The sequence below is a fragment of the Humulus lupulus genome, chromosome 7 (assembly GCF_963169125.1).
Source record: "Humulus lupulus chromosome 7, drHumLupu1.1, whole genome shotgun sequence".
In the NCBI taxonomy this organism is placed as follows: domain Eukaryota; kingdom Viridiplantae; phylum Streptophyta; class Magnoliopsida; order Rosales; family Cannabaceae; genus Humulus; species Humulus lupulus.
The window spans coordinates 71,550,134-71,573,212 of NC_084799.1; the positions used below are offsets into that span (position 1 = coordinate 71,550,134).

At 34.7% G+C, this 23,079-nt stretch overlaps 2 protein-coding genes across 3 annotated transcripts; one reads left to right on the forward strand and one right to left on the reverse strand.

Moving 5' to 3' along the window:
- The first annotated feature begins 3,963 nt into the window (after nt 1–3,963).
- LOC133788273 (uncharacterized) lies at nt 3,964–11,848 on the forward strand. Of its 2 annotated transcripts, XM_062225693.1 has the most exons (20): nt 3,965–4,206; nt 4,449–4,561; nt 4,682–4,757; nt 4,851–4,993; nt 5,375–5,461; nt 6,014–6,097; nt 6,286–6,493; nt 6,719–6,804; nt 6,981–7,212; nt 7,400–7,523; nt 8,155–8,291; nt 9,048–9,156; nt 9,467–9,509; nt 9,599–9,767; nt 9,967–10,037; nt 10,159–10,252; nt 10,468–10,701; nt 10,796–11,005; nt 11,192–11,425; nt 11,504–11,848. In XM_062225693.1, exons 1-20 carry the CDS (start codon nt 4,132–4,134, stop codon nt 11,627–11,629), a joined length of 2,655 nt encoding a protein of 884 aa, XP_062081677.1. In that variant the 5' UTR covers nt 3,965–4,131; the 3' UTR covers nt 11,630–11,848. The 2 variants fall into 2 exon arrangements, with proteins under 2 accessions (XP_062081678.1, XP_062081677.1); XM_062225694.1 differs by lacking the exon at nt 6,014–6,097 and having other exon boundaries at nt 3,964–4,206.
- LOC133788275 (calcium uniporter protein 6, mitochondrial-like) lies at nt 11,631–14,709 on the reverse strand. Its single transcript, XM_062225695.1, has 2 exons — nt 13,409–14,709; nt 11,631–12,373 (listed from the first exon to the last, which is right to left on the reverse strand). Exons 1-2 carry the CDS (start codon nt 13,967–13,969, stop codon nt 11,888–11,890), a joined length of 1,047 nt encoding a protein of 348 aa, XP_062081679.1. The 5' UTR covers nt 13,970–14,709; the 3' UTR covers nt 11,631–11,887.
- Between the last annotated feature and the right edge of the window lie 8,370 nt (nt 14,710–23,079).

Below are 23,079 nucleotides of genomic sequence, written 5' to 3' on the forward strand. Positions count from 1 at the left end.
GTACAAGAAGACCACCGGGTAGAATATGAGAGTCGCAAGCTGTCTGAAGCTGAAAGGAGGTATACTGCCTAGGAGAAGGAACTCCTCGTAGTTATCCATTGCTTGCGAGTGTGGAGACATTACTTGCTGGGGTCAAAGTTTATGGTGAAGACGGATACTGCATCGGTTAGTCATTTTCGTACTCAGCCGAAACTGACCCCTAAGCAGGCTCGATGGCAGGAGTTCATGGCGGAATTCGACTTCTGTTTTGAGCACAGGGCAGGACGCTTGAACCAGGCAGCTGACGCCTTGAGTCACAAAGCAGAATTGGCGACTCTAAAGATCTTGGCTAGTTTGTCAGCTAGCGTGGTTAACACTCCACTCAAGGAGCGCATCAAAGAAAACCTGGAGAAAGACCCGGTTGTCAGAACCATCCTGAAGCTCGTAAAAGAAGGCAAGACTCATCAATTCTGGGTGGAGAATGATCTTCTGTGGGCCAAAGGGGGTCGCTTGTATGTTCCGAAAGCTGGAGATTTGCGGAAGACATTACTAAGCGAGTGTCATGACACCTTGTGGGCAGGTCATCCAGGGTGGCAGAGAACGCATGCCCTTTTGAAGTAAGGATACTACTGGCCACAAATGCGAGATGATGTAGTGGAGTACACCAAGACCTGTCTTGTCTGTTAGCAAGACAAGGTCGATAGGAACAAGACACCTGGGTTGTTGGAGCCGTTGCGAGTCCCAAGCTGACCATGGGAGCGTATGTCGCTTGACTTTATAGCCATCCTACTGAAGACAGGGGATTTAAGTGCGATATTGGTGGTCGTGGACAGATTCTCAAAGTACGCAACATTCATCCCGGTGTCGAAGTACTGTTCGGTAGAGGAGACATCCCGACAATTCTTCAAGCATATTGTCAAATATTGGGGAGTGCCCCAGAACATTGTTAGTGACCGAGATGGAAGATTCACTGGGACCTTTTGGTCCGAACTATTCAGTCTCTTGGGGTCAGAATTGAACATATCCTCGAGCTACCATCCACAGACAGATGGGTAGACAGAAAGATTCAACGGGATGTTGGAGGAGTACTTGCGCCACTTTGTCAATGCCAATCAGAAGAATTGGCCGCAACTAGTCGATGTAGCTTAATTTTGCTTCAGCTCTCAAAAGAGTTCTTCATCGAATAAGAGCCCTTTTGAAGTTGTTAATGGACAACAACCACTGTTGCCCCACACAGTGGATGAATACCGTGGTCGGAACCCGCGAGCCTTTCACTTCACAAAAGACTGGAAGAAAACGACAGAGATTGCCCTAGCTTATTTAGAAAAAGCATTAAGAAGAATGAAGAAGTGGGCAGATAAGAAGCATAGACCACTAGGGTTCAAAGCAGGTGACTTAGTGTTAATCAAGCTGAGGCCCGAACAGTTGAGATTCCGAGGAGACAAAGACATCAGACTCATTCGCAAGTACGAGGGTCCGGTCTCAATCATCTCAAAAGTTGGCCTAACTTCCTACAAAGTCGACCTACCAGCATGGATGAAGATACACCCAGTCCTTCACGTTAGCAACTTGAAGCTGTATCATGAAGATCCAGCAAATCCAGAGCGCAACTAGTCAACCAGAGGAGGAGTCATCATTCAGCCAAGGAGCAAGCGTCAACCTGAAGAAATCCTGGCGGAAAGGACGGTCACCACTGACCGTAAAAAGCATAAAGAGTATCTGGTAAAATGGAAGGGGCTCGCAGATGACGAGATTAGCTGGGAGAGGGCAGAAGACTTGAAGAAGCTCATGCAGAAGATTGAAGATCTATAAGCTACTTCGTTGAGGACGCCGAAGAATTGAGTGGGGGAGAGTGTGGCATGCTGCCCCTTTGGCACACCCACATGGGGCCATTTTGTAAGTGAGCATGCCTTGGTGCTTGATCATTAGTCAAGTCCTGCACCAAGCAACCTCATGGGATAGGGTAGTGGCAGTTTTGTAATTATGCATATGTCTCCCAGACAAAAATCATATATGTTACTGGGAAGATCTTGTATCCCTAGAAGGCTCCTTAGGGGGAGGTGACCTGGTGACTTAGGGAAGTACCATGGCCATCAGGAGATAGGGGCCAAAGCTGTGTACTCCCTTGCCCTATCAAGGCTATATATTAATAAAACGATGTTTATCCATACTTGCCCTTGTATGCTCCTTTGTTGCCTATGCGTTACTAGTTTGTTATCTTCATTGGGCCATTGCGTGCCACTTGCCTTGTTGTGTGCTTTGTGTTGTGTGGACGTTCCCAGGAATGACTTGCTTTGTTCATTCTCATACTTCGTTATTGCCCGTTGCATGCCCGAGATGTGTATGTGGCTAACCACTGAGTTTGTTTGCCTGCAGGTGTGTGTTGTAGGCTGACTTGCTAGCTTGAAGTGTCTGCAATTTTTGCACGTTCCGTCTAATTGGAGTACCCAAATAGCCGGCCCGTGACATCTAGGGCCGGGCCTGACTTTTAGCAATAGTTTTTTTTATTTATTTTATGTTTTAGTCACAAATGTTGTTGTGACTTAAAATATGATTTTTTAGAGTTAAATTATTATTACAACATGATGTATTTTTTTTAATATCAACACGATGGATTTAAATTGAGATAATTACATTTGCGGTTTGAGCAATTTTCCAAACCGCAATTTGCACAGCATAAACCGCACCGCAAAAATGCAGTGCAGTGTGGTGTTGACAGTTTATACCTATTGCCAAATAATTTAACAATTAAACATTATAATTAAGAAAGATTCATAATAAAGCTCATAACTAAAGAGTTTTTAACAAAATAATAAATATACGACAAACTAATAAATTTTTAGCAAAATAATAAAATTACAACAAACTAATAACAAAGAAAACAATATGATATAGAAGTAAAGGTTTTGATTAAGGATGAATATTTTTAGGTTGAAGTAGAATATGTATTAGCATCCTTTGAAATATAATAATTTTTTCTAGATATTGTGTATATGATACTATATAAATATATGTGCATTTAAGTTTAAATGTAGTAAAATTGAAAAGAAATATATATAAAAAATTAACATATATAACGATGCAATGCAGTGCGGTTTGAACCGCATTTATAAATTTCAAAATCGCAAACTACAGCGCACCACGCAATTTGGCAAAAATACAAACCATAACGCGAATGTTTCCAAATCACAAAATGTAGTGTGGTGTGGTGTAGTATGAGCGGTTTGATGAACACCCCTAATAGTAACGGTTTGATGACGTGATAGTTAAAAAAATATTTTTTATTAATTAATTGATTTTAAATTAGAAAAATAAATAAAAATCATTTTAAAATAAAAAAATTAATAACAACTTATTTTTAAATTTCTTAAATTATATAAAATCCAATAAAATAAAAAATCAATAAACATAATATTTTTTTAATCCAAATACAATTAAAAAAACTAAAATATATATTTCTAAACTAAATTAAAATCTTTAAACTAAATTAAATTCAACATTCAACCAAATCTATATTTTAAATGTAGATAATTAAACACATTTAGAAAACAATTAAGCAAAAAAATTAAAGATTTTAGTTTAGTTTAGTTCAAAGTAGAATTTACTTTAGAAATATTGAGTTTAGTTTTTTCAAAATTATATTTGGATTAAAAATTATTTATATTTATTGATTTTTTATTTATTAGATTTTATATAATTTAATAAATTTAAAAAAAAAATATTACTTTTTTTATTTTTTAAAATGATTTTTATCAATTTTTCTGATTTAAAATCAATTAATTAATAAAAAATAATATTTAATATTTTTTTACCTAACACGTCATATTTTGGACAGAATGAGCAAAATTCTATTTGAAAGTATATTTACCAAACAAAACAATTCCAATGACAGAAGTCTACAATGAAAATTCTTTATTAAACTATTTGAATTCTCCTTTAACAATTTTCACTCGAGAAAAAAAAGAAGCGTCAGAGTTCACAACAAGCCCACTAAACAAATGGCGGGAATATATTTTCCTCAAAAAATAAAATAAATAAAGAAATGAACAATTTAAGTTTAAAAAATTATTATACAAATAGCAATACAACACCATTAGTGGCAGTGCACCCAATGCAGTGCTCTGTGTCTCTCTCGTTTCTTGAGAGCTTTTGATGTGTCTTCTTCCCGCCTCAACGCCCATCTTTTCAAGCTCGAAACTCAGAACAACAATGGAATCCATACTCAAAGTAAAAATTTTCTACTTTAATTTTTTTAATAATTATTTTTAGGTATTTATAAAAACTATTCGTCTTCATTTACACTTCTCTATTTCGTTTCACTGCTTATCACTCATTGATGATTCTCTATACGGATTAGGGTTTATCCTCTTCAAAGTTTTAATCTTAATATGGCGCTGTAGGAAAATGTATTAAGGTATTACTGAATATAGATTTTATCTGTATAATATCGATTTTGGTTGGTTGCACAGAATTACTTTGGCTATTCTTCCTTCCGGCCGTACCAGAAGGAAGTGATCGAGAAAATTCTAGACAAAAAAGACTGTTTGGTGGTCATGGCTACTGGAAGTGGCAAGTCCTTATGGTAAACTACCCTAAATCAATCCTTTTTTTTTGAGCCCGGGGAGGCAACAGTTTTCTATTCCGGCTGCTGTTTTAAGTTTCAATTTCGTGTTAATAATTTTGTTTAATTTCGGGACTATAGTTATCAGGTACCTCCTTTGGTTTCTGGAAAGACTGGAATTGTAGTGAGTCCCCTTATATCTTTGATGCAAGATCAGGTAAGTTTGTAGCTAATAAGTTATTCGTGTTCAGACATATCATTGGTTAAAAAATTTGGGATTAGGAACATTTTTCTCATTCCGTTTTATTAGGTGATGGCTTTGAAACAACGGGGCATTAAAGCTGAGTTCCTTGGAAGTGCTCAGACTGATCTATCTGTCCAGAAGAAAGCCGAGAATGGTCATTTCAATATCCTATATATGACTCCGGAAAAGGCATGCTTGATCCCTAACAGGTATCATTGGTTTTCCATTAAATGATGTGCCACTATCTTGGAGATCCGTGCTTCAAACTGTTATATGTACATTTTTCGCAGGATGCCGATGCATCTGAGTGAACATATGCAATGCATTAAGGTTTGGTAGTGTAGTAGTACTTCAACTCTTTTAGAATTTATCTAAGCCTTGTTGGAAATTATGTTTTAAAATTCTTAGAATGAGAGGAGGAAATAGTGATTTTTTTTACTAGTAATTGAGTCCTAAATTGAGTTCGTGTACAAAGTAACAAAATCATTCCAGATAGTTATAAACGCGAGTTGAAATTTTTGTGACATTTTATAATGTTGGATGACTTCTTTAACACGAACTGATGTCTTGATTTTTGGTTTCATTTTCAGCTTCTGGTCAAATTTGCTTAATGTGGGAGTTTGTTTGTTCGCTGTTGATGAAGCTCATTGTATATCAGAGTGGGGGCATGATTTCAGGTAATCATGTTTGCTTATTACTTGCTCCAACTTTGTCTTTTCAGAAATTTAGCCTCTGCCTTTTGAATCTGCTATTGCAGTAGATAAATTTGCCGTTACACTATCTAAATTGGGACTACAAGTAGGAATTGGTGGCAAGTCCACAACATCCTTACGGTCCCTAGATGATTGATAATATTCAGTAGTCTTAAACTCAAATTTATCCATAGTTAAATATGTATATTGGTTAATCAAATTAATTGGATTGAATTTTCTTTGCAGAAGGCTATTTTTTTGTGATCAATTTAGCTGATTTTCTATTGGAAATATTTCTATTTATTCTCTTTAAATGTTTTATGTAATTTTAATTTTAAATTTCAATTACTATGCAGAGTACTTTATTCAGTTTTTAATTTGTTATTAAGGTTTTCTATTACTTTTATTTCTTGTGTCTTTAGTTTTTGATCGTGAAGATTTTTCCATTTCTTGTCTCTGTCACTGTGGACTAATAAACCATTTTCCTGATTTCCCACACCATCCTTATTTGAGGAATTTGTACTTTTGGATTTTCAGGGTGGAATACAAGCAATTAGACAAGTTACGCAGTATTCTAGTTAATGTACCATTTGTTGCCCTAACTGCCACTGCTACTGAAAAGTCTCTCTCTCTCTCTCTAATATTTATGTATTTTGTTTCTTTTGACATTACATTTTAAACATGCACCTAATCGTTAAGTTTGGTCATATCATTGTTATTATTTTCTATTAAGAGTAGCCTGCTTCTAGTTTTAATTGGTGAGTGAGGCTTTATTTATTGATTTGATTATTTTTAATGCATTATTCCAGGGTTCGAAATGATATCATCAACTCTCTAAAGATGAAAGACCCCGTTGTCTCTGTAGGCTCATTTGACAGGCAAAATCTCTTCTATGGTGTCAAGTTATTTAATCGTGGTCAATCATCCGTGGATGAGCTTGTTCAAGAGATTGCAAAATATGTAGCTAGTGCTGGTTCAACCATTATTTATTGCACGACAATTAAGGATGTTGAGCAGGTTCATTTTTTATATGCCTCTACTTTTTTGTGAGATGGGATTTTTCATCTGCTAGATAATAGAGATTGGTATATATCTTTTTTTTATATGCACAGCTACTATATGTTAATCATGACTTGTCTTCAGATTTTTGTGGGCTTTTTGTAAGATTTTTCTTGTTCTTAATTGTATTTTCAAATCACTTACTTTGTTTTGTTCTTTCTATTCACCTTGTTTTTTTCTTAGATATTCAAGTCACTTCAGGATGTGGGCATCAAGACTGGAATGTATCATGGACAAATGAATAATAAAGCTCGTGCTGAGTCCCACAGGTTCCATCTTTCATTTGATGTATATTTGAGTAGCAGCTTTCAAGCTTTCATTATTCTCATGTCATGAATACACTTGTTGGGGGATTGGATGCTCCCATTCTTTCATTACCATAGGATTGCTATGATGTTTATCAGACATAACTAATCCCATTTTTTAATTCTTCATCTCTTTCCAGATTATTTATAAGAGATGAACTACATGTCATGGTCGCTACTATTGCTTTTGGTATGGGAATAGATAAGCCGGACATAAGACAAGTAATACACTATGGTTGTCCCAAGAGTCTAGAATGCTACTACCAGGAAAGTGGGCGCTGTGGGAGAGATGGCGTGCCATCCATCTGTTGGCTTTATTACACAAGAAGTGATTTTGCAAAAGGTGACTTCTATACAGCTGAATCACAAACAGTACGTATTCTTTTCTCTCAACTGATCTGCTCTATTAAGCTCCATAATTAGTTGATTGCCTTATATACATGTTGTCTAAATTAAACTTGTAGTTTACTTGGCATTTGAAGTAAGCAAGTTTTAGTAACAATTGCTTTTGTGGGTTTATCACTGCCTTGTGAGAGTACTTATGGGTGCTGTTTACCAGGCAAATCAGCGAAAAGCTGTTATGGAGTCGTTGATGGCTGCACAACGCTATTGTATGTTGACAACATGCAGAAGAAAGTCCTTGCTTCAACATTTTGGGGAGAATTATACAGCTGATAAATGTGGTTGGATTTTACTTGAGTTTATTAATTTGCTTCCTCTCACCTTTTGCATTGGAATTGTTGTTCTTTCCTAGATTTTTTTTAATAATCTTATCCAGAGTAATGATTTTTGCTATAGAAATTCAAGTATAATTTCTTCTTAGCAATTTTTAAATTTTTTTTTTTTTTTGAATTATTATACTTCTCCAGTTTTTTTTGGGGTTTTAACATTATTGATTTCATCAATAGCTGCTAATACTAGGCTTTTAGTTGAAACATATGGTGTTCTTAGCTTGAATACTGTATTACCCTGGTTAAGGTTTTGATATTACTCTTTAGTCTATAGCTTAATCTTAAAAATGCATTTGGAAAAAGTATCAACTTTAGCTTATGTAGAACTGTATCAATGACAATTATAAAATACCATTAATGTTTGATAATATTCAGTCAAATAATATTATAATAGAAAAGTCAATTAAGAGTTAATATCACTTCTGAACATTGAAATTATTTTTCCCAATGATTTAATAATTATATAAATATAATTGACATTGTTGTTTCAGCTTATTTACCTTATTACTTGCACAGTGTTTCCTGTCTCTTATGCATCAAAGTTTAAAGTTTTTCTCTTTGTTGACTGTTATTATGTTTTCAGGAAATTGTGATAATTGCCTTCGCTCAAAGAAGGAGCGTGACATGTCTAGAGAAGCATTCCTTCTACTGGCCTGTATTCGATCATGCAAGGGTAGATGGGGCTTGAATATGCCTGTTGACATTCTCCGTGGTTCTCGTGTAAGTTTCATCGTTAGGGATGGTAGATTTGTCTTAATTTGAAGTGTATCTTAGTACATTATTTTCTTATCTGCTATATATATGTGTTATTTCATGTTTCTTATAATTTTCTTCACAGTATCTGCCTTTGTTTTTAAATTATTTATCTTCATAAGACCTAGTGTTATATGTTATTCTTATGCTGTCTAAACTAAAGTTGGTTTACCTTTGGGAATCTTTAGTGCTTAAAGACTTACATGTCTGCACATTTTTTGTTTATAGCTTTGAAGGTTGTTGCCCTGTTAGTTTTCCCCCTCTCATTTGAATCATTTCCTCTTAGAAAAAGAAGAAATTGTTTGGAATTTAACCAATGCATAACTTGCTACCTTTAAAGAAAACTAGGAAATAATTTAGAGTTGCTAACCTGGCATACGGGCAAATCCTTCAGCAACGGAAGTTATGGGGTAGGCTAACTTTGAAAATTATTATTGCCTAAAATTTATATTATCTGTGAGAAGTTCGGCAATTCAATTTTCTATAACATTTGGCCCTCCTTACTCGTGAGGACATTCCTCTTCTTGTAGTCAGCATTTCTTCCTTTAAATGGAATTGTAATTATTGAGTTAATTTACCATTTGTAGCTACTAGATTGATATAGTGTAATGGAGATTTATACTGTACGGTTTTGTTTTTATATAAATAAAGGTGCACAATTGATGTATTTTGAGTCCCTCCCCCCCTCTTTTTCTCTGATTTGTCCTTGTACTGTTGCTGCAGGCAAAAAAGATTCTGGATGCTCAGTTTGACAGGCTTCCACTTCATGGTCTTGGCAAGGATTATTCTGCAAATTGGTGGAAAGCACTAGCTTATCAGTTGATTTCTAATGGTATACAGATTAGACTTCTAATACTGTAGTTGATTTGAGTTGACCATCATTATAAATTACCCAGCGCTTGAATACTGCAGTAGCTTGATATATTTAATTAGCGGGTACTAGTAATATATCTGCCTAGGATCATGGCTATCAAATAATTAGCAAATCAGCAGTAAAATTTGTAAACCTGCTTGCAGCATATTGCATTGACACTTGCCCTGAATGCCTGGATGGATGTTATCCAAGTTATCTATGGTTTATGCTGATAAAAATGGCTTTTTGTCATTGACCTGTTTATAACTCGAGATTGTAATACATACAGATTATTTGACGGAAACTGTAACTGATGTGTTCAAAACTATAAGGTGCACAGTTTTCCATCTAAATTTCATTCAAAGCTGCATGTGGTGTTTGCTTTCAGTTATTAAATTAAGTTTATTCATTCATGCATCAGAGTGAGTCCAAAAGGGGAACAGTTTCTTAGTTCTGCCACACCTGATAATCAACCGCCCCTGGTTCTGTCACTGACCAGTGAAATGATGGATGATGAGGAAAATAAAAGCGTTTCAGGTGATGGAGAAATTAAAAGTTTGGCTACTTTGGAGAGTGAAGGATTTTCAGAGGTTGGTCATTAAGTACTACTGCAATGTAGTTAGTTTGCTAATTTCATAAGTGAAGGAGATGATTTTTAATTTTCTAAATATCTCAAATGGAGTATGCTTGTTTCATTTTTACTCTTGATATGATTATCTTTGTTTCATAAATTTTTATCTGCTACCCTTGCTTCACTTTAGCTAATCAGTTCGGCACATTATTTTTTAGACTGAGGCAAAATTTTACCACATGCTTCTAGAAGAAAGAATGAAACTTGCAAAGGACCTTGGAACAGCTCCGTAAGGGTTCTTCCATTCTCTTTCACAATAATATTGTCCAAGCCACCAGTTAGAAAATTTGTTTTGACAAATTTCCTAGAGCTGGTGCATGGAAATTTATCTGTTCTTTACTCCTTTGCAGCTATGCCATATGTGGCGACCAGACAATGAAAAGAATTGCATTGACTCGACCATCTACCAGAGCACGGTTAGCAAACATCGATGGTGTCAACCAGGTACCTCTTTGGGATGGGAGAAATGACATTGCAATCCACAAATTTGATTATTCTTTTTATTGCATCATGCACATTTTTACCATTTGACATTTAGGTCACCAATTTATGTCAATAATCAATTTTGAGCCAAATAGTTCAGTTCTACTGTTTGCATACCTGAAACTTAACATAATATTCGATGGCTGAATAAAATCTTAATGGATCTAATGTTGCAGCACTTTGTAACAAAACACGGAGATCGTTTTCTTCAAATTATTAAGCAACTATCACAATGTCTTAACCTTTCCTTGGATGGAGAAGCAAGCGTACAAACTGCTATTGCAAGAAAAGTCTATCCAGTGCCTGATCAACAGGGAGTAGTGCCCAATCAACCGAGAAAGTTAACACCAGCGAAGCTTGATGCTTGGAAAATGTGGAAGGAAGATGGTCTCTCAATAGAGAAAATTGCTGTAGGTTTTATTTGTTTATTTATTTTATAATTACACTATACATAATTTTCCTAGATTTGTGTTTCAATCACTGGCTTTTCTTTTTTCTTCATAGAACTTCCCAGGTAGGTCAGCTCCTATAAAAGAACAGACTGTTGCTGACTATATATTAGATGCCGCCCGGGAAGGGTTGGCAATGGATTGGACAAGATTTTTCCAAGAGATCGGATTCACACATGAAATGTTGTCAGATATTCAGAGTGCCATTTTGAAGGTTGGCTCCAAAGAAAAGTTGAAGCCTATTAAGAATGAATTACCAGAAGATGTAAGCTTACGACCTTGAATATTTACCAAATATTTTGAAGGAGAAATTTCCTTATATGCATATTCATTTTACTTGATCTATTATATTTACCAAAGTAAAGTTTAAAAGTTCTGAAAAGCTACAAATGCTTTCTAGAAGAAAACACTAAAATACATATACACTCAATTATGCTTTGTATGATGACAGATAAGTTATGCACATATCAAGGTCTGCTTGACTTTGCAAGAGATTGGGGTGTCTCTCACAGATATTACGTCCAGATGCCACAAGAAACAGGGAGCAGATCTGCCCATAGAATGCGATGAGGATTCAGTGGCAAAAAAAAGACAAAGAGTCATTGAGCCAGTGGAAGGAATTCCCTCTCCTCCGGAGGCAACAGAGAGTTCCGTACTAAATTGGATTAAAAACTTTAACGATGGAGTGAGTTCAATGCTTGATATCTACTTTTTGTCAACTTCTGTTTTCCTTGTTAGGTTTACCAATTTGGGTTTATTGCAGGTTACTCTATCAGATATTGTGAAGCACTTCAATGGATCCCAAGAAGAATCTATCAATGAGCTAATCACTTCTCTTGAAGCTGAATTTTTAATTTATAAGAAGAATAACGTATATAAGCTTATGTAAGTGATCAAAAAAATATAAATATATATATGTATGCATCACATTACGGAGCTATATGTATCTCTTCTTTAAAATGCATCAAATTGAACTTATCCTAGTTAGATTTTGTGAAGTTGGCATTAGTAAGTACCAAAAATTGTAAAATCCAAGTAAAAACTATGCCCCCTACCTACTTAAAAACAGGAGGGATTGCATTGTTACAGACATATGTTCCTCCAAAAATTTGTCAAGTATCATAGCTCCCCACCCAAACTCGACATGTTAATCTTTATGCAAGGCATCATCCAGATCCAGTTCCAGGCCAACCCGTTTTTTAATTGAGGCAGTGGCATCTAGTCGCGTTCTACATTTTCTCTCTAGCTCTTTGAATCTTTCAGAATCAAAATTGTGCTTCTTAATTAGCTTTCTCTGTTTGGAGAGGAAGAGCCTCTTCATTAGGTCTTGGTACGTAGGATCTCTTGAAGTGATCATGAAGTAGGCATAGCCTATGACTAATCCAGTAGTTGTGGAGAAAAACGCAATTGGCTCCATTACATCCCAGGAGAATTCCCAGAACGTTAACCGGAAAAAGATCACGACCTGCAACATAGCTAGGATCAGTCCGGTCCAGAGTACGCGTCGGACATGTCTATGTGCCAGGACATCAATTTCTTCCTTCTTCTCATGCAGCATCTTTAGCTCATCTCTCAAGGGGTCATCATCTGGAGTTAAAGCAATGGGAACTGCTCTTCTTACCAGATCCACCACCTAAACAAGAATGAGGACAACCAATCCATCAGTATATTTATGTAGTCGATTGTTAATAGGGCTCAGAAATCCCAGAACACAGGTCTTAAGATGCCGGAACCAAATCATGAATTTATATCAAGCAAAACCTCGGCCTATTATCTGCAAAAAATTATTTAGGCATTTGTCATGCCTTGACAGGTGAACAATGCAAGAACACTGCAACTCCCAGTTATCTACCATACACTATAAAATATATAATAACTATTGTAGATGCTTGTGCTTTTTTGCCAAAATAACTGAGAGTTGATTCCAAATGAAAAATTGAGTTGAAGTAATCACAGGAGTAGTATGGTGATATGCCAGAATAATAACCGAAAGTAACAAATTCTTGGAAATTTTAAAAGAGAAGAAGATAAAGATGAGGATCCTTCCTGCTTGTTAATGGTGGACCCTGTGATCGAAACATTATGAACGATAATTTGGACAGGTCAGTTCATGGTACCGTATCACAATGAAACGGACCAAACCTCGCTTCTTCTTCTTTTTTTCTTTTTTAATTAGAATAGAATAGATGTATTTACGTATTATTATTCTTCTTTTTTAACAGACAAAGTTACGGTTGTTCTACACATGTTCTACATATTACAAAACGTAACCATTTCCCCCTCAAAATTCCCATCGTCAAACGCGTGAAACACACCTCACATACGTTGTATCAGTATATTCCTCTTGCAATTTAAACATTCCCTAAACCCTTCAAGCAGTATACATTCATATATGATAATATACACATACATATATTCAGCAAAAAAAAAAAAATACACATATGTATACACAGTTATAGTATTTCCAAAACCTTTAAGCAGAAAACGCTTGTAGCTAAAGAAATGGTCATCAGGGCCAACAGAATCAAAGTATGGAGAAATAGTTTATTGAAAAAGCGAAAAACAGCATCGACGATGGTACCAGCTGACCCACAAATCAGGTGAAAACACACAAAAAAGGGTCCAAAAAACAATAATAAAAAATAAAAAAGAAGAAGAAGCTTCGTACCTTATCAGGATGAAGGTAGACCTTATCCCGGAAGAGAAGGATAACGCCGGCCTCATCAAGGATTCGGGCAAAAGCAGCGGCCTCATCGGAAGTTCTAGCGACCCCAATGCTTTCACAGGCCTCGAGAAGCTCACAATACGAGATCACCTCTTTCCCTTCTGCCCCAAGCCTCGCCTTCAGGGCCTCCACGTTCACCAGCCTCATTAGCCTCTTCGCCTCCGAAAACGATATGGCCTCCGATTCACCATTTTCTTCTTCGTCGTCGTCTCTTCTTTTACCGGCGCCATTGGATTTTGAAGCATCGATAGGCGATGAAAATGCCCTAACCGACCCAATGGATAATAAAGGAAGAAAAAAGAGGTTTCTTGAGATTCTATAATCTTGGGTAACGAAATCCCTAACTCCGAACAAAGAAGATGGAGTAGGTGAGGACGAAGAAGAAGAAGAAGAAGAAGGAATAATGGGGATTTTTGTTCCTTGTAAGCCATGGCCAACCACAAATGCTTTCTGGGTCTGCTTCAGTAGCAGACCTCCATAAGACCACCATTTTCTCCTCCACATTTCTCTATGTTCTATCTGATTCTGTACAGCTTTTAGAAAGAAATATAAAATAAAAAACCCCAAATAATACCAATCAGTTTACCCTCCTAATCAAATGTCAAACAAAGATAACTGCCATTTACAGGTATAGCAATAATGATGGGACCACATAGCTCTCCCTCTCTCTAATCTCCATACCAGATTGGCTATCTATAATATAACAAACTGGTGCTTCTACTATTTCAACTTCTTTGGAAATTGAGACTTGGGTTCATTGATTCAAATAAACAAAGAGAAAAAAAAAACAATAAAATATATGAGATGTAGAAACCTGATGCACAAGAAAAATCAACATGAATACAAAGTAGGTTAGATATAATATTCTATATTTATTTTTCATTTATATTCTCGAGAAATAGACATAGAGAATATATGTATTATATTAAAATAATCTAAAAATGTTGTTGAAGAGAAGTGGGATGGTGAGATAGTCAGGCATGGGCAGCAAAAAAGCAAAATCAAAAGGCCAAGTGCAACATAACGAAGCAAAGGCGGATCGCCAAGCATCCGTTGGATTGGTTAATCTGATTTCTCTCTTTTCTTTCTTTCTTCCACTATACTTAGACACTTTTTTTAGGGTGGTGTGGTGTTAGATCATAATAAGTAATAATGACACGAGTAATTGGTGGAATTTTACCCTATATTTTGTTATAACGGTTAGTTTAGAATGGTAGGTAATATGTAGCCTTTCAGCCACACAAAAGGTAGCTTTAAGGGAATGAGACTTAGACTTGCATCTTTCTAAATCCAATCGTTGTCACTCAATTTTTCTTGTCGCAATCGAAAACTGAGACTATTAATTGAGTGAGTGTTACATGGAAACACTGCTAGAACACTGCTAGAATGCGGTATGGGAATGTTTTGGACTCGTCTTGAGTTTATCCCCACACGTTAACTCTTTCTAAATACCCTTTTGAATTATAGGATTATTTATTTAATTTTTGAAGGGGAATTCTAGGATTATTGCTGAAAGAAACTACACACCAGTCACCAGTCACCAGTCACCGTGACCATTAGTAAGAATTAAAGGGAACGAAAAAGAAGGGAGGACGAACAGAAGAGAGGAGAGGAGAGGAGGTCGGCCACTGGGGGTGCTGTGTCGTGTCGGTTGGTTGGTTGGCTGGCGTGTACAATTTATACTCGTGTAATTTAGGTAAGACAATCTACAAATACAGAGTTTGTGTCGCCAAAATATGAACAAAAATCATCTAATTTATAATAATGTGTGTCACGTTTTATGTCGCATCACTATTTTAATATGTTTTTTTTTCTTTTCAGTGCTCTGTCGCATTATCCTGTGTAGTTTTTGTAGGACTTTTTTTTTTACTTCCAATAATTGTTATATTATTTTAAATAATATAATATTAACATTAAATTAAATAATATGATAAAATATAATTTGTCACACTTTGTAATATATTATTGAAAGTTACTAAATTGGACATATGTGTATGCCCAAATATGACATATTTTGGAGTTACAAAATCAGTTACAAATTTGTAACTCCCAAATATTGCACATTATTGTGTAGATTTGAATTTCTCAAAGTCATAAGTGAAATCTCCACCCTAATAATATGTTTGGGGGTTACAAAATCAATTGAGAGTTGTTTGAAATCGTTTGAAAAAATTGCACAAAAATTGTGTGCTGAAAAAGACCTATGGCCGCGGCAAGGGCATTGGTGGCTGCGACCACACTGACAGAGGGCCATGGCAAGAAATGCCCTTGCCGAGACTAGGAGAGTTGGCTGCCAATTTTTCTTGAGCGGCTCTAACAGCTCAAACAACTCCCAAAACTCATTTTTAACTCCATAAGCATCAAATTAATCATTGGTAACAACTATGGAGGCTGATGGAATTTGAAATTCAAAATGTGCCTCAAAACTCTATAAATAAGAGATTGTAAGACACACAATTTTCTATCAACAAAACACTTAGCTAAAAAATATACTACAGAGACTTGATAATTCCAGATAGCTATTTCCTTGAGAAATTCCTTAGTGATTAGAGAATAGGGAGAAATAAGCATTTGGACAAAGGTTTTCTACCTTGTTCAAGTTGGTGATCCCCACTACTCTACACTTTAGTTGTGTGAGAGTTTGTGTTCTTATTATTGTTCTTTTTTTTTTCTTTTGATCTTGTTGTTCTTATTTTACTTGTATTATCATTGTTTTGAGTTTGCAATCTTTTTCTTCTACATCTCTCTATTTACTTGTATTTTGTGCAATTGAGTTGTAACATTTATTTAATCAATATTACCTTATCTATTGTATTTTTTGCATAGAGTTGTATTTTGGTTTTCCATATTTCTATTGAATATAATATATTCTCTAACAATTAAAAACTTATTTTCCTTTTCAATGGAATGAAAAACCATAAAGATCTTGTGAGGATCCAACTTTGAAAAGATGGTAAGATAATGTAATGTTTTTCTTTGGTTTTCTTAGAAGATCTAATGACTTTCATATAGTGATAGAAATGAGAAGAAGAAAATTTATAAATGAGGTTCATTATTTTCTAATCTTCTTTGCTTTTGCAAATATGGTGGTTAGATTAGAAGATAATTCAACATCTTGTGTTTTTGCTATATGTGATTAATTAACATATTGTGTAAATAATCTAGTTGATTATTGGGTAATATGCTAGCATGTTATATAATTGTCTTATTTTGTCATAATGAGAAATTATTAGAATGACAAATTTGTGAGTTTTATATGACATGTATAAATATATTGATTTGTGAATCAATAGAAATGTGAAATCATATGTGTATGATATTTGTAATTTATGTTTACAAAGAGCCATGTTAGTATGATATAAGTCATATGTGTTGACAATTATGTGAAATTATATTGAAATATAATCATGCAAGTATTTGTGAGATGTTAATAGGTTTTATCCTATATTATTGTTAGTATGTGATTTGGAAATAAAAGAACTATTTGAGAATTTAATTTTTTCTCATTTAAAAGATGAGCATCTCATTTTATGAGATAAAAAAAGATGAACCAAAGGGAGTTACACCTTTGATTGGAAGTGTATTTCCATTGCAAAAAAAAAAAAAAAAGGATCAAGGTGGATTCAAAATTTGTGGGATGACATATTGACTCAATAGACTTGGAGTCTAGAGTGTGGTCAAATGAAATATATTTGAGAACTATTTAGTGACAATAATTCTTAAATATTCAATGTCTCAATGATGAGACATTACAAAATTGGAGAAGCAATTTTTAATCTTAAAACCAAAAATAGTGAATGAATTGATGAGAATTTTGTTCATTTTGGTTAAAGATAATAAAATGGTGATATGATTAATTTAATCTCAATCACGGGACATTTTTAATTGTAAAACCAATTTTAAAGTATAAGAAATCAAAGTATTTAAATAAATCAATGAATATTTATTTTCTTTGATTTAAGTGTTTTGACATCTTCAAATTGATCATAGTGAAAAAAAGCAATGGATGCCAAAGTGGTGTTTTGAAAAGAATTTCAAAGAAACTCTTAGAAAATGCACAAAAGTTGTTTAAGTAATTTTGAGATTATTTAGACAACTAAAAGTGAAAATTAGTGATTATTTGCTTGAGAAGTTTTCACATGGAATCTGTGTTCACATATTTCATTTTGTGAAATTTATAAAAGAAAGCGACTAAGTGAAAGTTAACTTCAAAGAAGTGTGTCTTGCTTTTGCAAGTAAATGAGTCAAAATAAACTAACATTGATGTTTTATTTATTTTGATTTATTGTGAGCTTATCATGTGGCTTGGGGACTCATGATGAACTTTGAGAATTATAAGTTTAGATTTATCTGGGAGGATAAAAGACTTAGTAGAATTGAAGAGATTTCTATTTTAAAGTGATATTTTATTATCACTATGTGAGAAATGTGGGGGTGATGCTCTAAAGTTAATCAAATTATTTTGTTGATAATAATTGATTAATTTGATCATCCTATCAAATAGGTGATTTGAAATTCCACATTCTAAATAAATTTGGCTATATGTGTATCAAATGGATAAATCTAGACATGCTTGGTGTCTAAAGTTATTGTTTGTAATATTTTGATTCAAGAAGGAATCAATTTAAAACATAAAGGAGAATTTTATAAACAAAGAAGTTTCTAGAATTAATATTCAAGAAAAATGTTTATCTTGGATATTGAAGTATAAAATAGTGGGGGTGTTGACTATGGTCAAACTCACTATTTTGAAGGGGTAACTATTTTAATCAGATTATAGCTAGCAACAATGTTTGAATAAAATAATGAGAGTGTTTAAGTATGCATAAATGAGAAAAGAAATGACTCAAATGGAATCATTCTACATCTCAAGAGATTAGACCTATACTCCTTAAATATATTCACGGTTGATGGTAACCTATCTTAATATTAGTAACCAAACTAGTATTAGGTTCAATAGGTAATAACAAGTCAATCAAATGAATAGTAGTAGTACTCAAATTTTGTCCCATCTGATATATGAGTACTAGTGTGTTACCAAAATGAGGGTTAAAATCGAAAGATTTTTTAATAGAACTCGGTCTTGAAAAGACAAGTATCTTAGGGTAACAAAATACTGTAAGAGTTTTACCTATATAGACTTAGGAGTGGTGCCGCCCCTCATGAGAATTGTGAGCCATTCTCAAGAAAAGTCTATGAAGGGAATGTGCACATGACCATTAATGGTGCAAAAGCGAGACATTAATGTCTCAAGTGAACATAACAAATGTGTGTGTGTTATCACCGGATCGTTATCAAGGAATAATGGTTCAATGCTTTAGCAACCAAAATTTCAACAAACTTTGTGATAATTACACTAAGATAAAATTCAAGTCGAAAGACATTTTATTTTATGCGTCAATGCAAATGTTTCTATAGAGAGTGATTATTTAATCAAGTGGGAGAATATTATATTTTAATAATATGTTTGATTGATTAAATAAGTGTTACAAAATGTGATTATTTAATCTAAGTGGGGGAATGTTATATTATTTTAAATAATATAATGTTAGATTAAACAATGTGACAAAATGTGATTTGTCACACCTTGTAACATATTATTGAAAGTTACAAAATTGGACACACATGTGTGCCCAAATGTGACATATTTTGGAGTTACAAATTTGTAACTCCCAAATATTGCCCATTATTGTGTAGATTTGTTGTTACACACTTTTGATTTGAATTACTCAAAGTCATTAATGAAATGACTATTGGAGACTTGGTTTTAACCCCAATAATGTGTTTGGGGGTTATAAAATCAATTGGGAGTTGTTTGAAATCGTTTGGAAAAATTGCACAAAAATTGTGTGTTGAAAAAGGCCTATGGCCGTGACAAGGGCATTGGTGGCCACGACCACATGGACAAAGGGCCACGGCCGCGGCAAGAAATGCCCTTGCCGCGGCCAGGAGAGCTGACTGCTAATTTTTAGTTTTTCCAAATTTTCTTGACGGCTCTAACAACTTAATTAACTCTCAAATCTCCTTTTTAATTCCATAAACATCCAATTAATCATCGGTAACAACCATGTGAGTTAGTGGAATTTAAAATTCAAATGGTGTCTCAAAATCTCTATAAATATGAGCCTATTGCTCACTTGTAAGACATACAATTTTCTATCCACGAGGCATTTGGCTGAAAAATACACCATAGAAGCTTGATAATTCCAAAGAGCTATTTCCTTAAGAGATCCTTTAGTGCTTAGAGAATAGGGGGAAATAAGCTTTTGGACAAAAATTTGAATCTTGTTCAAGTTGGTGATCCCTACTATTCTACACTTTGATTGTGTGGTCGTTTGTGTTCTTATTATTGTTATTTTCTTTATTTTGATCTTGTTGTTTTTATTTTACTTGTATTATCATTGTTTTGAGTTTATAATCTTCTTCTTCTACATCACTCTATTTACTTGTATTTTGTGCAATTGAGTTGTAACATTTCTTTAATCAATATTACCTTGTCTATTGTATTTTTTTATATAGAGTTGTATTTTGGTTTTCCATATTTCCATTGAATATAATATATTCTCTAACAATACTATCATATACCTTTGTGGCAAGCTTTCTTAATTGTTAGATTAGGACTATGGTGATTTTATTCTACATAATCTTCAGGTTTAGTTAGCACTATTATCAAAACGTTTTGTTGTAAATAAATAGTGTCATTATATTCTAATGACTTTTGGATTTAAATCCAAATATATTAAAGATATAATTTGTTTGGCTGGGAGTAGTAAAAAAATAGAGAAATGAGAATAGAATTAAAATAAAATTTTACATGAGTTAACAAAATATAATAAAACATTTTTTTTATCAAGAAGAAAATATTATTGATCAAACAAGCTAGTACAACAAAAGGCCGGAGCAAAATATCCCCCTCAAATTACAATCTGGAAACAAAGTTTAACATTTGTTTCTCTCTTAAAGAAAAATTCCTAGCATTAATACTTAGAACTCTAGATTTAACCGAAAATCTTATCAAAGAATCAATTTGAGAAACAACACAACAGCTAAACTCAAAACAGCAAGTGTTCCTATTAATCCATATAAAATAGATTGAGGCAGCAAGAGCCGCTGCCACCACACGAAACACCCAAACTCTTCTTCGACCAGTCAACCAATTTAGCCAATCCTCAAACTTATCAGGCCAAATGAGCTCACCCAGCCAACCATAGACAGTACGCATAACTTTCTTGGAGAATATACAGTCAAAAAATAGGTGAGAGTGACTTTCAACAGCTTTAGACATAACAAGCAGGGGATATTCAGATGGCAAGAGTGAAGTAAGTCCCTTGTTAGAAGCTTCTGATTAATAGCTTGCCACATGATAAACCTGTGTTTTGGAACTGAAAGTTTACACCAAACTGTCTTCTTATAGCTTACTAGCTTGCCTGGAAGAAACAGAGAGTAGAGCTTACCCATATGAAGCTTTCCATGCACTACAGAAGAAGCCAAATCAAAATTGGACAAAGACCTACAGAGTTTGATGAGTTTCCTCCAATACCAACTGGTATCTTGCTGTAACATGTAATCCCAAAAATGTGTCCCTTTTAAGTAAATACAATTCACCCATTTCACCCAAAGCAGATCCTGCTTAGAAGAGATAACCCAAATAAAGTTTGCTAGCAGAATTTTATTCCAAGTTGGCCCCTCTCTAAAACCCAATCCACCATAAATCTTCGGACAACAAACTTGCTCCCAAGAAGTAAGATGAAATTGGCTCGGGGAACCCTTCTCACCCCAAAGAAAGTTCCTACAAAGACAATCAATGTCTCTAATTACACCTTGAGGTAACAGAAAAATACTTATCCAATAATTGCGAATCCCCAACAACACTGAGTGCACCAGTTGAACCCGACTGGCATAAGGCAGATGCGTACTAGCCCAGACATGCAGCCTCAACCTGATCTTCTTGAGTATGATATTATAGTCAATTGCCTTCCATTTTGTTGGTCTCAAAGGAACCCCAACGTATGTCAGAGGGAAGAATCCTTCAACAAGCTGAGATATCTCCAGAATAGAAGATTTAACTGCTTCAGACTCTCCACCAAAGTAGATACGAGACTTATGATTGTTGATGATCAAACCTGAGGAAGAAGAAAACACCTCAATTTTTTTTGAATGATCTGAACACATTTAGTATTAGCTTTACAAAACAGAAGGAGATCATCTGCAAAACAAAGACTAACAAGATTAAGAGATTTGCAAAGAGGGTGAAATCAGAAATCTTTCTCCTTGGAAGCTTTAATCAATATTCGGGTAAGATAATCCATCACTATAACAAAGAGCATTGGAGAGATTGGGTCACCTTGTCTAAGCCCTTTGCCTCCCTAAAAATTACCTTGAATTCGACCATTCATCACCAAAGAATAGGAAGTACCTCTCAAACACACCATGATCCACCTTATAAAATGACTAGGAAAACAAAGAGCATTCAATAAGTTCTCCAAGAAATCCCAATCAATTGAGTCGTAAGCTTTACTAATATCAATTTTCATCGTGCACCGAGGAGAACTATTTTTCCTATTGTACCCCTTAATCAAGTCTTGAAGAATGAGGACATTATAAGTTAGCGATCTATGCTTTATAAAAGCTCCCTGATTTTGATTAATCAGAGAAGGAAGAACAGTTGCAAGCCGACTACAAAGCATTTTAGAAATGCATTTGTAAATAGTGGTACAACAAGAGATAGGCCTAAAATTAGCTGCATTAATCGGATGATCCACCTTAGGTATGAGAGCAATGATAGTATTATTCAAAAAGTTAGGAATATAACCGGAATCAAAAAAATCAAGGACTGCCATAGACACTTCCTTGCCTATATCCTTCCATAAAGCTTTGAGAATTCCAGCCCCATATCTATCAGGACCTGGGCTCTTTATGGAATGAATGCTAAACAAAGCTGCTTTAACTTCTTGAGAGGAGAACAGTTTGATTAACTCCAATTGGGCATCAATACCCAAAACCGGACCAAAAGCAACAATGTGAGGGTCAATACAACTTGAAGCCTTACTAGCACAGCCCAAGAAACTCTTAAAATGTTGCAAAAAATGATGAACAACCTTATTATAATCATCCTCAACCTGACCTTCAGCAGAGATGAAAGTCACAGTCCTATTGGTGACTTTCCTTTTCTTCAGACTAGCATGAAAGAAAGAGGAATTTTCGTCACCAAAACAAAGCCAATCGATTTTACTCTTTTGTGGAAGGAAACTAGCATATAGCTTCTCCTGTCTACTAAATTCCAGGAATGCTTCTCTTTCCGTTGAACTCAAACAACTATTGTTCGGGTCATCATAAAGTTTGGATTTGGCTGCTGAAATAAAGCTTTACTTTTCTCATAGTTACAAACCACTTCCCCCATAACCTGCCAATTAAACTTCTTCAACACATGCTTAAGGCAGATAAGTTTCCAAACAATCTGCTCCAAGCCATGACCCTCTACTTGTAACAATTTAGACCAGCTGGCCAATACTGTCTTCCTGAAACTAGGATGAGAGGTCCACATGTTATAGAATCGAAACGACTGCACCCCCATGTTTCTGACTTTAAGTTGTTTGAGCAGAATAAAGTAGTGA

Coding starts and splice junctions, on each gene's coding strand:
- LOC133788275 (XM_062225695.1), bottom strand. CDS start 13,969: ATGTGGAGGAGAAAATGGTGGTCTTATGGAGGTCTGCTACTGAAGCAG. Junction 12,374..13,408: donor TCTACCTTCATCCTGATAAG/GTACGAAGCTTC, acceptor ATTCTTGTTTAG/GTGGTGGATCTGGTAAGAAG.
- LOC133788273 (XM_062225693.1), top strand. CDS start 4,132: ATGTGTCTTCTTCCCGCCTCAACGCCCATCTTTTCAAGCTCGAAACTC. Junction 6,098..6,285: donor ACTGCCACTGCTACTGAAAA/GTCTCTCTCTCT, acceptor GCATTATTCCAG/GGTTCGAAATGATATCATCA. Junction 10,702..10,795: donor TCTCAATAGAGAAAATTGCT/GTAGGTTTTATT, acceptor TTTTCTTCATAG/AACTTCCCAGGTAGGTCAGC.